Genomic DNA, 12,843 nt, shown 5'->3' on the forward strand with positions numbered 1-12,843 from the left:
ACAGAGGGAGCGTCGTCGGAGCGATGACAACTGTTCGACATTTTGCGCTGACAGAAACAACGCTGTGTTCTATATTGTTTACTGTATACATGAAACATTTAAGAAAACGTATGGAACAAATGACAAAACAACCAATACATTAAAACAATTTATTAAACATGATCGTAAAGTGCATAAAGCCACACTTGCATAGGAAGAATGTCAAAACAGGTTATCAAAAGATTGAGCCTTTTTCGGTCAAGCAGATGATATTATGTTTGCGTAAATGCCTGCAAGTCCCCAGGCAAGATGTGGACCCAGGTTGTAAATGAAATAATAATAAATTAATTAATTAACGAAAAAAATAGCAAACTGATCAGAGAAAGGTGAGTTTGAGTAAGGCACACTTTACAGGGTGTATCTAGAAAGCGTCCTACGCGAAGTATAACTCAAATGTGTAGCACATTTCTGAGTGTATGTTTCACAAACAAAAGTATTTCTATTTCTTTACTTACTGTGTAATCAAACACAGGTATATTATACATCTGTACATCGTTACTCTGGGATAGAAAAAGATAATCTTGCTGAACATTTCCCTTGTCTACATATACAAATGTACTTAAATAAAATCTATATACACACTCCCGGGAATGATTAGTTTTATATATATATAAAAAAAAAAAAAAAAAAGCAGCACTTCAATTTCAACCCCTAAATGTAAACACTTAGGAGATGTAAGTCTTAATTCTTTGTATGATATTCGCACAACAGATGGGACATTTGTCAAGGGAATCTGAGCAGCTCTGGCAGGTGGCCAAGTGTCCACAGGGTATGAATACCATGCAGGCGTCACTGTCCATGCAAACTTTACACTGTTTCTCCCTCTGGAGCTTTTCCAACTTCTCCAAAGGATTCTCATCTGAAATCACATGGAAAATCACAATTAAATACGTAAATGCACACACACACACACACACACACACACACACACACACACACACACAATAATAATGGGGAGGGGGGCATCTCACAGATGCTACACAAAGCCAGAGGGTAATTAGGAGTTTAACGAGTTATTTACACATCTAAAAAGTACACAAGGAGGCAACATGGACACCGTGCTAGACCTACCATCATTTCCATGGGAGATCTCAGGGTCATTCTCAGCCGAGTTGCTGAGGATATCCTGTAGAAGATTCTCAATGCTGGAGTAGCCCTCTCCAGACCGGCGCAGTTTCTCCAGAATGCCCCTCTCTACCTTGATTGGATCAAACCCCATCTCAACTGCTTTTTGGGCTATCTCAGATTGCATGATGTTTGTCACTGAGAAATGAAAAGAGCAAACTGACTATTGTAGCAGGCCTTTCGTTTTTAATTTTATTTCTGGAAACTTTGCACTTGCAATGCTTGAGAATGTGGTATTTACCTTTCTCTTGCTTTGAAAATCCATTCTGATGATGACTTGAAGCCTGTAAACAAGGGAAGTGAAAACATTGGAATTAACAGAACTATTGAAAGAAGAATTTTCAGCTGTCATAAATTTCATATGTAAATGAACAACTTACTGAATTGCTCCCAATCGGGTTTTGAAGCTGTACAATGTTAACAAACTGATGCCCCTTTTCTGACAGAAGAAAACTGCACCTGTTTGTGCCCAAAACGATAAATACATTGAAAACATTAGGACAATTTCCTCAAAAACATTTGAAAGAGTTGCATAAAATGAGACTCTAGTTCACTAGCAATGCATAACCACTGAAGATGAACATATCTTGCAATGCTGGGAAAAGATCAGGATTACCCAGGGTAGTACTTGGCATGCTGCTCCCAAGGATCTTCCTCTGGTTGCCAGTTTTTTAGACCACCCCCACACCGGAAACATTTCACATGGTCTGATGCACCTGCGTTAATTATTGACTTTAATTAATACGCTACAATACTCAGTATAGAAAATACGTTAATAATAATTCATTTTATTTGTAACGCACTCTTCATTCAGAAGAATCTCAGAGTGCCAACATATTAGAAACTAACTATAATAATACAATAAAATAAAAATTATTTTATGTTATGATCACAACCTCATGTTGCATCTGCACCGGCTACAACTCCTATGTTAAAGACTTAATAACAAATCACATTACACTGCAGTTATTAAATAATGTGGTCTGATATTAAAAGACAGCTTTTGTGGTATTGTGGTTCAGCTTCAGTATACCTGAGCTGTAAAACCCTGCTCTGGCCAGCCTCTCATGATCCACAGGATGCCGCCTTCCAGCGAAACTCTCAAGTCGTTCCTCAAAGGACTCCATAGGGACCCGTGGGCCATCGCTCCCTGGAGACTGTGTGGATGGGACATTGCCGACATCATGGCCCAGGATAAAGAAGCAGTTGGGGAAGTGCCGAGTGTGTTCGCTCCAAGGTTCGTCCCCAGGCTCCCAGCCAGCCAGCATGCCTCCGCAGCAGAAGCACTGGACCCGGTCAGCCTCCCCAAGATAGTACAGTCCAGCCTGGGCCAGCTGCCGTGGGTGAACCGGGGCAGACGCAGGCCACACACTGCCGAAGCTTCTGATGCGTGCATCCTCCTCGCACATGTGGGGAGCCATGGGGTACGTGGACTCATCCACCACCTCGCCGGTGCGCAGGCTGAACTCCATGGCCTCGGCTGCCTCGTCGTACACGGAGCCATTGCTCAGGGGGGGGAAGACGAAGTTGCCGGTGCGGTGCACGCAGCTGAGGAATTTGCAGGCGGGCGATGCCTGCAGGTGGCGGTTGACGGGCGTGTCAGCACTGCTCCAGTTCTCCACCGTTTGCTGACAACTGAAGCAGCGCACTCGGTCTGATTCCCCCGTGAAGTAGAAGCCAGCCCTGGCCAAACGCTCTGCAGATACTTCCTTAGCACGGGGGAAGTGGCGGAAAGAGTTCACACGGGCACTGATTGTGGACCAGTCCATTCCTTCATCTGTCTGTAGCTCACCATTGTTTCCAGCCATAGTTCAACAGATGTGGTCAAGTTTCTATTCAAAAACAGAGCAGTTCACTTAATCAATAGCCAGTCAAAAACAGAGTGCCCATTGCAACTATTTAATAGGAATTATCTTTCCAAATAATAATTAATATCTTATTCCCATCATCAATTTCCCATCATGTTTCAAAGTTTTGTGTCAAAATGTCTGCACAGAGAATGAATTACAGACATCGTTCTTCCTTCATTGAATTATACTCTACATGGTCCCTTTAAGAGCCATCCCCAGTCACATGTGTGCCTTGCCTTCTACATGTGCACTGCAGGTGGAGCACAATGCTTATCATATTGCAAGTTTATGCTGCTTTCCAGACAACTCAGAAGTCAAATATTTGATTAAATGTCCCAGTTCCGACTTTAAAATCAGAGTAGACGGATCAGCCACTAGTTTCCAAGTAAATCTCGACTTTCGAGCTTTTGTATAACGCAGCATTATTGTTGCCAGTCAGAGTGAATGTGGCAACGTTCAACAAATTCGAATAAATCATCCATATGGAATTAAGCGTTAATTACTCATCTGTAGCAATGCATTTGCAAGTGTTTACCCCTGTAAAATATTACAAGACTGGAAATATGTAAGATTAAAGGTTACATAATTCTTGGAATGTCAATGAACCAGTTTTAATGGCCCACCATTGATAAAGGCGTGGATCACTGGTCGTGTTGGAACTACCCTAACCATAACATATGATTAAGTATGTTTCCAATGTAATCTCTTTAGCGTGATGGTCTGTTTTAACTGTAGCTATCCTACAAGCGAAGACAGGCGAATATAATAGAGTTGTTTACGGGTCGGTTTATGAGAGTTTGACGTAAACACAAACATGAAACAGTTTGCCCCCAGGCGTAGCCGTGTTACAGTAGTAATATCACATCCAATTCTGAATGTTTGTCTGGTTTAACGTTGCAATCGTAACGATTTCGTTGTGAAATGAAAGTGACACTACATTTTGACACATGGCAGTAGCTCTACCTTTAGCTACAGCACAAAAGAGTACCTTCGGGATTTTTCACTATAGTTGTCGCATTAGCCCATGGTTGCTTGTGTTGAAGACCTTATGGTCTGCAAACTGCGTGAATTTGCCCCACACACAGTACAAATATCTGCCCTCACCAGTAGAAAAACAAAGTGACTCGGGACAGAAGGGATAGGACAACTCAGATGGCTGTCTCAATTGTTGCCTCCTGCCATTGGGACAAGCTAACGTTAGCTAAATAACTATTCCTTGGTCTAAGGTTATCCTTTCCTTAGAAGCTAATGTAACTTTATAGCATCGAACTAATGTGTCATTTAATCTTAGTAAAGCAGATAGCCAAGTTACATACCTGTTAAATAAACCAGGAATTGTTTGCCTGATTCGTCGTTTTGCACTTTGACCGTCTCCTACTTTCAGGATCTAACGTTAACGTTAACGTTAATCAGCTAGCATGGCCATCATAGCATCTTGAATAGCATGGTAAATTAGAGGGCCACAACCCTTACCTTAACAGGTTTTCTTGAGATTAAAATCTGTAAAATACGCAGACAAACGAATATAATCTGTGTTGTAATGTCCTCTATACCAAACGATCTAGGTCCACCTTCAGCTATGACAGGCCAGCGACCTCTTCCGGATGTGACGTATTGAAAGTCTGTCCATTGACACCCACGCAATTCCAGTGGCAAGTGTGTGCCCATCAGGAATTTTTTCTGGTCCCACTTCTGCAAAATGATACATAGGCCTACGTCGATATTGTGAGAAACCATGACCATTTAAACCACAAAAAGAGATATAACATACATGAAACCTTAAATGCAAGAAACATCATGAGGGATGACTCACACACCAATGCCAGCCTCTTCACCCTGCTGCCATTGGGTAGACGCCACCGCAGTCTCAATTCAAGGACTGAGAGACTTAGGAGGAGTTTTTACCCAAAGGCAGTGAGACTGTTGATCTCAAATTTAGTTACTCACTAAGTTTTTTAATTCAGCACTCTTTAATTATTTAATTTCTTCTTTTTGCACAGTGTGGAGCGTAGACACTTTTTTACATTTCACTACATGTTTGTGTATGTGGCAAATAAAGCACTTGAACTTGAACTGATCTTATCACAAAATATATAATCGATATTCTTCCAATTTCTGCAACTTTTGAAATGTTGCTGGGACAAAATCTTACAGGCTACACAATACCTCAGGCCTACACGTCGTTCTAATGTTAAAGCTCAATCTTTGTGGAATAGGTTATTGTATCTCAGGTGAAGGGCTTGCAGAGACAACCCTTCACTAGTCCAGCGCCTGTAATTTAGTTTTGTTGTTGTTGTTGTTTTGACAAATGATCCTAATATCTTAGAGGCAGAGGTAGGTAAGATATGTTGTTCTCATGCAAGCTAAAGTATTCTCCGACTTCCTTTAGTGAAGGTAAAAAAGCTGTGGATTGAACTCAGGAAAAACACTCATACATCTAGAGCTTTGCCAAAATTGTATCTTAAATATACCATAATCCAATACGATCAGATATGATGTTTTATCCTTCAATAAATATTCAATGTATTAATCCACAACACTCTGATACTGATTACATAATTCATGCCCTAGTTAATCATTTCATTCTTAAGTTGTTAAGTGTGTTGGGTTGCTCTCTTCTGTGTAATGCATTATCACCTTACTGCACCAAGAAGACAGGCCACTGATGATCAAAAAACAGCCACTGTGTAAGGTCTGTTAACATAAGATTACATCACAGGTTCTTTCAGACACAGATAACCAGGTATCTCCCAATAGCACAGACTGCCAAAATGTGATCATTGCATGTGACAGGATAACTGGTCTTGACTGGACTGACTGATTTGTTTGTGTAGTTATCTTGCCATAGTGCTGAACTAACTAAACTAACAGACTTGCCCTGCAAAAAAACAGCACAGAGTGCACTAAAAAAAGTTAGATAGCCTTCTAACTGGTCTATTTTCTTGATATATTGCAACATTTTGCTAAAAGCTATAAATGTTTAGACCCAAATCATAAAACTACATAATAAATAGCCTGGGAAGCTAGTGGTACAACAGTGGGTTTATGCCTATCTGTCTTTCACATTACCGTATGCAATCACATTCATAACAGTGTGCATAACGTACCTTTAATATTAGAAAGCCTTGAAAACCAACAAGACCTCTGGGTGTTCATAACTGTTACAAATGTCTGGCTCAGGGTATCAAATAAAATAAAGGGGACCGCCACATGCATATTGCAATACAAATTATTACGATGTACGATGTTGTAGTACAGTGGTTGTGTAAGTGGTAAGTGTAGCCTAAATGTGGTATTTGAATAATACAAAATATTAGTGTAGTGTCATGTAGGCTACACTCATGCATTATTGAACCTAGCCCATGGGAAACACGTCTTGGCACCAAAATAACAAATCCCAATTGTCTGAAGCTTCACTTTAAAGCTTGACCCCCTGGATAAGATAGATATTAAAAGTCTGTTTGATAATTGGTAAAGTAATTCCGCTTCTATAGACAATCAGTCTGTACTTCTAGAGTAAAAAAAAAAGATGTGAAAATGGCAGAGGCGGCCACCCCACATTTTGGGATGTAGCGACTGGAGTTAGTGGTGAAGTCAGGAAGAAAGACGGTGCAGGTGTGACGTATTGAAAGTCTGTCCATTGACACCCACACAATTTCAGTGGCAAGTGTGTGCCCATCAGGATCTGTTTCTGGTCCCACTTCCTACGTCGACTATGCCTGCTTTCTGTTACAAAGCAAGCTCTATAGTAGATGAATGTGAAAATAGGAACAAGATGTTAGATACAAAAAAATATTGAGGATCTTTTGATAATTATAATTATATTGTTGTTGTGTTTGGCTTAACCCTTTAGTGGTACATTATTTAACTTTACTTTAATTATTTAAGTTAAATTCAAAACCGCACACTTTACTGACCAATTCCAGTAATTAAATCAAAATGTTCAATGGCCTCTGTTAACACATTAGAGATGTTTCTCACAACACTAGATCATCAGACTAACAAATGAGAAATGGACAACATAATCATTCACCAGATTAGGTCCCCTCCCATGAAAAAACCAATACATTCACATGTGAACAGACTCTGTTATCAAGCTATGAGAGGAAATCCATCTCAGCTATCCCTGTCATTGGTCTGCATAGTCTTTCCCAATCTCAATCTCTATCGTTAATCTCTAACCTATATGGCTGTGTGCTGTCATAGAGTTATCCAATAGCACACATTTTAAGTAAACAAAACTATTGTCAGCAACTATGACGCCAGACCTTTCGAAATTCTATTACTATGAAATTACAGAACAATCAGTGGGCGATCTACTGGCGTTCGAAGTTCAGACATGCGTTTAAGACTACACCGCCTTCTGCAACGCATGTGGAAACGAAAAAACAATAATGGCCCTCAATGCACTGATTTCATCAGGGAAATCCGGAAACTTCAAAGCAACGATTGCTATACAGTGTACATTGGGGAGACAGAAATTCCCGAGTACCTCATAACAGGAGACATAACCTCGGCGAGTGGAAATGATCAGCCCAGAGAGCACACCTGGAGCATAATTCATGCAGGCGGCGTAAAAGGATGGGTTCCTTGGAACTACAAAATATTGTTTCATTTAAATTCCAGTAGTCTAGACCCATCGGAGGATATTTTTCAAGAATTTTGTTCCACCTTAACAGACCATTACGGAAAATGTGCTATTGTTATCGATCCACAAAGCTGGAGAACGCCGCGTCGTTACCCCTCTTCGAGTTCATGTCACCAGCCTCCATCGTCACCAGTCAACTTGCTGCCTATGCGCTGTTGTCCTAAAGTGGCTCAAGAACACGGACACGAACTCCTCCAACTGCCTTTCCAATGCGCACATCTTAACCCACTGAACAGTGCATGGTCAACAATGAAGTGGTTTGCTGTTAACAACAGAGGGACATATTCAGAAGCCATCCATGATAAAGATACGGTACATAAATTCATTTTCTGCCCTGAGTTAATTGAAGGTTCTTTGAAGAAGATGACCAAAAGGAAGTGGGAGGAAGCCATGTCCAGAGTATGGAAGAATGAAAACTATTACCTACATGTCAACAAGCAATAACTTAAAATAGATTGTGGTGTGGTGTGCAAACAGGCGAACGTTGTTGTGTTCTTAATTTGCTCTCATAGCACAAACTGATGTTGCAGGAAGGTCTGTGCCTCTACTCATTTTCTTTGCTTATGATCTTTTAAAGTTTGAGGTGTCCATTGACCTGTAAGGTGCTTTTGATTTAAGTCATTATAGCATTAATACCGAGCTGTTGGCAATAAAGGTCCAGCACTTCACTGGTTTACCTGGGGCATTGGACCTCTCTCAACCAGTTCTGGCCATTTTGTTTCCTCCACTTACTGGCACGCCCTCACATCTGGATCAGGCCATTGGGTCCATGCTCATCCAAGTGGTCAATAGTATATTAAAATAGTCTTTTTATAAATAATTTCATCATTCAATGATTGTACATACATCATGGAAATACTATGCCCAAAACTGTCATTTGCAAATCTCTGCCTTTTCATAGACCAAGTAATTACAGTTTAATATTGCACTGGCAGAGGTAGGTATATATATATATATATATATATAAAATATATACTGTATATAAATTCATTCCTCTTCTATTCCTCCAACATGCACCCACTCATCTCTAGTTCAAATTTTATTTTTTTATATACATTTTGGTCAAAGCAAGTAAAATGTTTCATCAAACACACATACATACTTAATATGAGTGTCTTGAAAAGTATCCAAGAGCCAACATCTAGGTTGTAAAACAGACCTATAGTTAACATTTACATCAAACAAAAACAAAATAATTACGTATGCACAAATACCAAATTAATAATCTGATTTAAGTAAACTCTATTCAAAATAAGTGCAAGCTTTTATATTGGACCTTTTCCAACAACCAAAAAAAAAACTGAACATCTGGAGCCAAAACACTACATGGTTGACATCTTTGTGTAGTTCAAGCTACAGAATTTAGATCAAGTTTTTTTGCTTGACTGTTTAGCACTCATATGGCAACGTATGGCGATTTCATCCCTCTCTAGACAGCTAAAGATATGGCTGTATATGGTTACTGCCAAAGTTTTTCCATCAGCTGAGTAGGATATAATAATCATCCCTCCACTATCCTCTTAAGCAGTGCTCCCAGGCTTCCTTTGGCCATTTGCACAGGGGTCTTCTCCTCCTTATTCTCAATGTAGATGCTGGCTCCATGTTCCACAAGCAGTTTGGCAGCCTCTACCCTTTCTTCATCACAAGCCAAGTGCCTGAAAGTACATCGAGAATTTTAAGAAAACCAAGAAAGCTCCAGGCAACTTAAAAGACCTGCCATATCAGTTCAGCTCAACTCAAATATATGTGTGACATGATACGTACAAGGCTGTGTTTCCTTCAGAATCTTGGATGTTTGTGGAAGCGCTTTGTGCCAGCAGAAGCTGGATCAGACGATAGTTTCCTTTAGCTGAAGCTCTGTGTAATGGAGTGGATTCCAGTTTATCTGAGACATTGGGGTCCGCACCATTTTCCAGTAACAGGAGAGCTATCTATTGACAAATGAAACAAAAGGCACACACAACTTCAAACAAAAAAAATGTAATAGTGTAACTATAATTGGATAGCCTTAATGTTACTGTACATAATAAGGACAAATATTTTGGATTTATGGGTATGTGACTCTTTTGGGTCCTTATTCTTACTAGGGACAAAAAAGATCTAAATTGGTCTAGTATTGAGTTAGAACGCGATAAGCGGCAACTGCAAACCAGAACGGAGCAATGCAATCCTACAGGGCATGAATTTGCGTCCAACTAAACCACTGACAGGCACATATAACTACAATGTGCTTGACTACATGTAAAGGGTCCCTACAGAGATGGACCTGTGTCTGTTTACCTCAATACCTATAAAGACAGTGTAGAAAAGGACAGGACAATAAAGCCCAGGTTAAAAAAGTCCCAAAGTTTCCCTTATAAATAAATAAATAAATAAATAAATAAATAAATAAATAAAGCAACAGGTTACATGTAAGTAAAGCTGTAAGTGTTAGATATGTCTGAATTCAAGTACATTCCAGGGCAAATTCAAACCATAGTATAAAACATACTTCGTATCTATCCTTTGAGGCTGCATAATGCAGGGGTGTACAGCCATTCTGGTTGACACAATTCAGTTGAGCCCCCTTGGAAATCAGAAATTGCACAATTTCTTCTCTGCCAGCTGAAGCTGCAATGTGAAGGGGAGTCCAGCAAGTCTTAAGAAAAACAAACAACATTTGACAATACAACCCAAACCACCTGACCCAAACATTACAATACCATCAAACTCATAATACTACACTGCTGTCCTAAAAAATAACATCTCTCTCTGAACACTAACAAATGTCTCCTTCTGAAATCGACTACATTTTTAGTTATCATGTGAATATGCAAAGGCGTTCATCATGAGGACTCACATCATCTTGTATGTTCACTTCAACACCAAGGTCCAACAGAAATGATACAATTTTTGCGTGACCAGCGGAACAGGCCCAATGCAAAGCAGTTCTCTCATCCTATGAAAGGAAAAAAATTATATGCAACTTAAAACATTTAATTGTGCGACTGCCTGTAACATTTATGCCACACAGTATACCGGCAGATATCAGGACAGAGGCTGGCTTGCTGTTGTTACTACACAGCGTGCTAGCCTGTAAAGCTAGGCTGCCTAACGTTATATTAAGCTACGTTATCTGTTTAAGTTACCTGATCCGTTTTAGTAGCCAATGATTTATCGGAAAGAATGCATTTTTTTAATTCTTCAAACTGGCCAGTAAAGGCAAAATTGCAGACTTCTAAGTTAGACACAGAACCTTCCATGACCAGAGTTTCTATTGTATTATAGTAACATCAGGTGTAAATGACGACCCAGGAAGGCTGGCTAGCTATCTGAGCTAAGTGACTTGCTGAGACGAACCTCGTCGGAAGAAACAGTGGTTGGACTGTGACGTTATATCCGGTGCCAAACAAATTCAAAACAAGATTTTGTATTGTGGTTTATCTAATGTCTGTTTTATACTATTTTTACAATAACTTTTCTGATTAATAACACGACAATTGCTTTAAGATATAAATTATTAGGAAAACAAACGTCTCCTACATGGACTTGTAAAGCGGAACTATTTAGTAGACTTGGTCACGTAGAGGGAAGAAACGGTGTTGCACCGAAGGTTCCAAGTGGAGTGTGGTGTGTTTCTCTGCTTGTGAGTTGCTGTTACTTAATCTCACAGGCAGGGTGATGTTTTTATTCTGTTTACATGTAAAAAAAACGGGTAGAATTACATTTAAAAGTAATACAAGTTTCTTTATTTGTATGTTCTCTGTGATAATAGCTGGTGGAGTCGGCCCAGGAACGGAGTCGCTAGCTAGCCTTGTCTAGCTTGAGAAGAATGGTGTCCTCGTCCGTCAGCTTGGTTAAGGACGTAAACTAGAAAGCTAACAACTATTTTGTGACTTCAGAGGTTGCCATTATCTTTTCATATGGCTGCGACAGTTGTAAGTATTTAATTTTACATGTATCCACGGTTAACTGTTGTGGTAGCTGACAGTATTCTGGTTAGTGTTACATACTTAGCAATAGAGCTTGTGCTGTAACTGTACTTGATATAGCGTACCTCTCTACATCTCAATTGGTTAATATGTCTACACAGGATTTCAGAACCCACGTGGACCAGTCCTGCAGATATTCAGAAGAATTTGTCAACATTTATTATGACTGCATGGATAAAAAGAGAAGGGTAAGCATGATGCTCAGCATTCTTTTAGCTCTGTCTTTTCATATTTACCAAAAATATTTACATTAACCCCCCTCTTACCTCATATATTGTATTACAAAGCACCTGACAAGGCTATACTTGGATAAAGCCACCTTGGTTTGGAATGGAAATGCTGTTTCGGGACAGGATGCACTGGGAGAATTCTTTGAATCCCTTCCATCAAGTGAATTTCAAGTGCATACACTTGATTGTCAACCAGTTCACGGTATGTGCTCTTAAATATCTGGAAGTTAGATGACCTTACATACAGTACCAGTCAAAAGTTTAGACACACCTTCTCATTCAATGTTTTTTCTTTCTTTTTATAATTTTCTACATTGTAGATTAATACTGAAGACATCAAAACTATGAAAGAACACATATGGAATTATGTAGTAAACAAAAAGGTGTTAAACCAGAATATTTTTTATATATTAGATTCTTCAAAGTCGCCACCTTTTGCCTTGATGCCAAGAGTGTGCAAAGCTGTCATGAAAGCAAAAGGTGGCTACTTTGAAGAATCTAAAATACAAAACATATGCTAGTTAGTTTAATACATAATTCCATGTGTTCTTTCCTAGTTTTGATGTCTAGTATGTACAATGAAGAAAATAAAGAAAAAAACATTAAATGAGGTGTGTCCAAACAAGTACAGTACTGTACTTTTACTTTTTTAACAGATATAAGATTTATTTAGTGTATCTTTATTTTACCTTGCTCTACTATTACTATTTATTTTCAGAGCAAGCAACGCAGGGACAGACAACTTTGCTGGTTGTAACAGCAGGCTCAGTGAAGTTTGATGGAAACAAGCAACGGTATTTTAATCAGAACTTCCTGTTAACGGCACAAGCATCTCCTAACAGCGACCAGCCTGTCTGGAAGATTGCTAGTGACTGTTTTCGTTTTCAGGATTGGGCCAACTGAAGTATTTGTACTCTGAATTACCTGTTTTTGCTACAATTCCAAGTGTTAATAAAGATTTTTTTTAGTTAAAAATGGAA

At 39.4% G+C, this 12,843-nt stretch overlaps 4 protein-coding genes and 1 long non-coding RNA gene across 6 annotated transcripts; 3 read left to right on the top strand and 2 right to left on the bottom strand.

Moving 5' to 3' along the window:
* Positions 1-135: 135 nt before the first annotated feature.
* Positions 136-4,707, bottom strand: LOC105912626 (X-linked inhibitor of apoptosis). Of its 2 annotated transcripts, none has more exons than XM_031587148.2 (7): positions 4,488-4,707; positions 2,198-2,996; positions 1,781-1,880; positions 1,545-1,623; positions 1,406-1,448; positions 1,111-1,302; positions 136-898 (listed from the first exon to the last, which is right to left on the bottom strand). In XM_031587148.2, the coding sequence occupies exons 2-7, from the start codon at positions 2,970-2,972 to the stop codon at positions 705-707; spliced, it is 1,383 nt and encodes a 460-aa protein (XP_031443008.1). In that variant the 5' UTR covers positions 2,973-2,996; positions 4,488-4,707; the 3' UTR covers positions 136-704. The 2 variants fall into 2 exon arrangements, with proteins under 2 accessions (XP_031443008.1, XP_012697068.2); XM_012841614.3 differs by having other exon boundaries at positions 4,331-4,706.
* A 2,471-nt stretch (positions 4,708-7,178) lies between these two features.
* Positions 7,179-8,135, top strand: LOC105911139 (protein FAM243A-like). The gene has a single exon (XM_012839929.3). It carries the CDS (start codon positions 7,354-7,356, stop codon positions 8,104-8,106), a length of 753 nt encoding a protein of 250 aa, XP_012695383.2. The 5' UTR covers positions 7,179-7,353; the 3' UTR covers positions 8,107-8,135.
* A 553-nt stretch (positions 8,136-8,688) lies between these two features.
* On the bottom strand, positions 8,689-10,996 carry psmd10 (proteasome 26S subunit, non-ATPase 10). Its single transcript, XM_012840292.3, has 5 exons — positions 10,791-10,996; positions 10,502-10,600; positions 10,154-10,300; positions 9,427-9,593; positions 8,689-9,317 (listed from the first exon to the last, which is right to left on the bottom strand). Exons 1-5 carry the CDS (start codon positions 10,902-10,904, stop codon positions 9,164-9,166), a joined length of 681 nt encoding a protein of 226 aa, XP_012695746.1. The 5' UTR covers positions 10,905-10,996; the 3' UTR covers positions 8,689-9,163.
* Positions 10,997-11,039: 43 nt separating this feature from the next.
* LOC116225175 lies at positions 11,040-11,520 on the top strand. Its single transcript, XR_004165961.2, has 2 exons — positions 11,040-11,287; positions 11,417-11,520. It is a non-coding gene; the product is annotated as an uncharacterized LOC116225175 (long non-coding RNA).
* A 202-nt stretch (positions 11,521-11,722) lies between these two features.
* nxt2 (nuclear transport factor 2-like export factor 2) lies at positions 11,723-12,838 on the top strand. The gene is made up of 3 exons (XM_031587086.1): positions 11,723-11,821; positions 11,921-12,065; positions 12,582-12,838. The coding sequence occupies exons 1-3, from the start codon at positions 11,723-11,725 to the stop codon at positions 12,764-12,766; spliced, it is 429 nt and encodes a 142-aa protein (XP_031442946.1). The 3' UTR covers positions 12,767-12,838.
* The last annotated feature ends 5 nt before the right edge of the window (positions 12,839-12,843 follow it).

This window comes from Clupea harengus, chromosome 20 (genome assembly GCF_900700415.2).
Source record: "Clupea harengus chromosome 20, Ch_v2.0.2, whole genome shotgun sequence".
Taxonomy (NCBI): domain Eukaryota; kingdom Metazoa; phylum Chordata; class Actinopteri; order Clupeiformes; family Clupeidae; genus Clupea; species Clupea harengus.

Coding starts and splice junctions, on each gene's coding strand:
- LOC105912626 (XM_031587148.2), bottom strand. CDS start 2,972: ATGGCTGGAAACAATGGTGAGCTACAGACAGATGAAGGAATGGACTGG. Junction 1,881..2,197: donor AGCAGGGTTTTACAGCTCAG/GTATACTGAAGC, acceptor TAATTAACGCAG/GTGCATCAGACCATGTGAAA. Junction 1,624..1,780: donor CATGCCAAGTACTACCCTGG/GTAATCCTGATC, acceptor GGGCACAAACAG/GTGCAGTTTTCTTCTGTCAG.
- LOC105911139 (XM_012839929.3), top strand. CDS start 7,354: ATGCGTTTAAGACTACACCGCCTTCTGCAACGCATGTGGAAACGAAAA.
- psmd10 (XM_012840292.3), bottom strand. CDS start 10,904: ATGGAAGGTTCTGTGTCTAACTTAGAAGTCTGCAATTTTGCCTTTACT. Junction 10,301..10,501: donor AAGTGAACATACAAGATGAT/GTGAGTCCTCAT, acceptor GTTTTTCTTAAG/ACTTGCTGGACTCCCCTTCA. Junction 9,318..9,426: donor TCTGAAGGAAACACAGCCTT/GTACGTATCATG, acceptor ATGTACTTTCAG/GCACTTGGCTTGTGATGAAG.
- nxt2 (XM_031587086.1), top strand. CDS start 11,723: ATGTCTACACAGGATTTCAGAACCCACGTGGACCAGTCCTGCAGATAT. Junction 11,822..11,920: donor GCATGGATAAAAAGAGAAGG/GTAAGCATGATG, acceptor TGTATTACAAAG/CACCTGACAAGGCTATACTT. Junction 12,066..12,581: donor TGATTGTCAACCAGTTCACG/GTATGTGCTCTT, acceptor ATTTATTTTCAG/AGCAAGCAACGCAGGGACAG.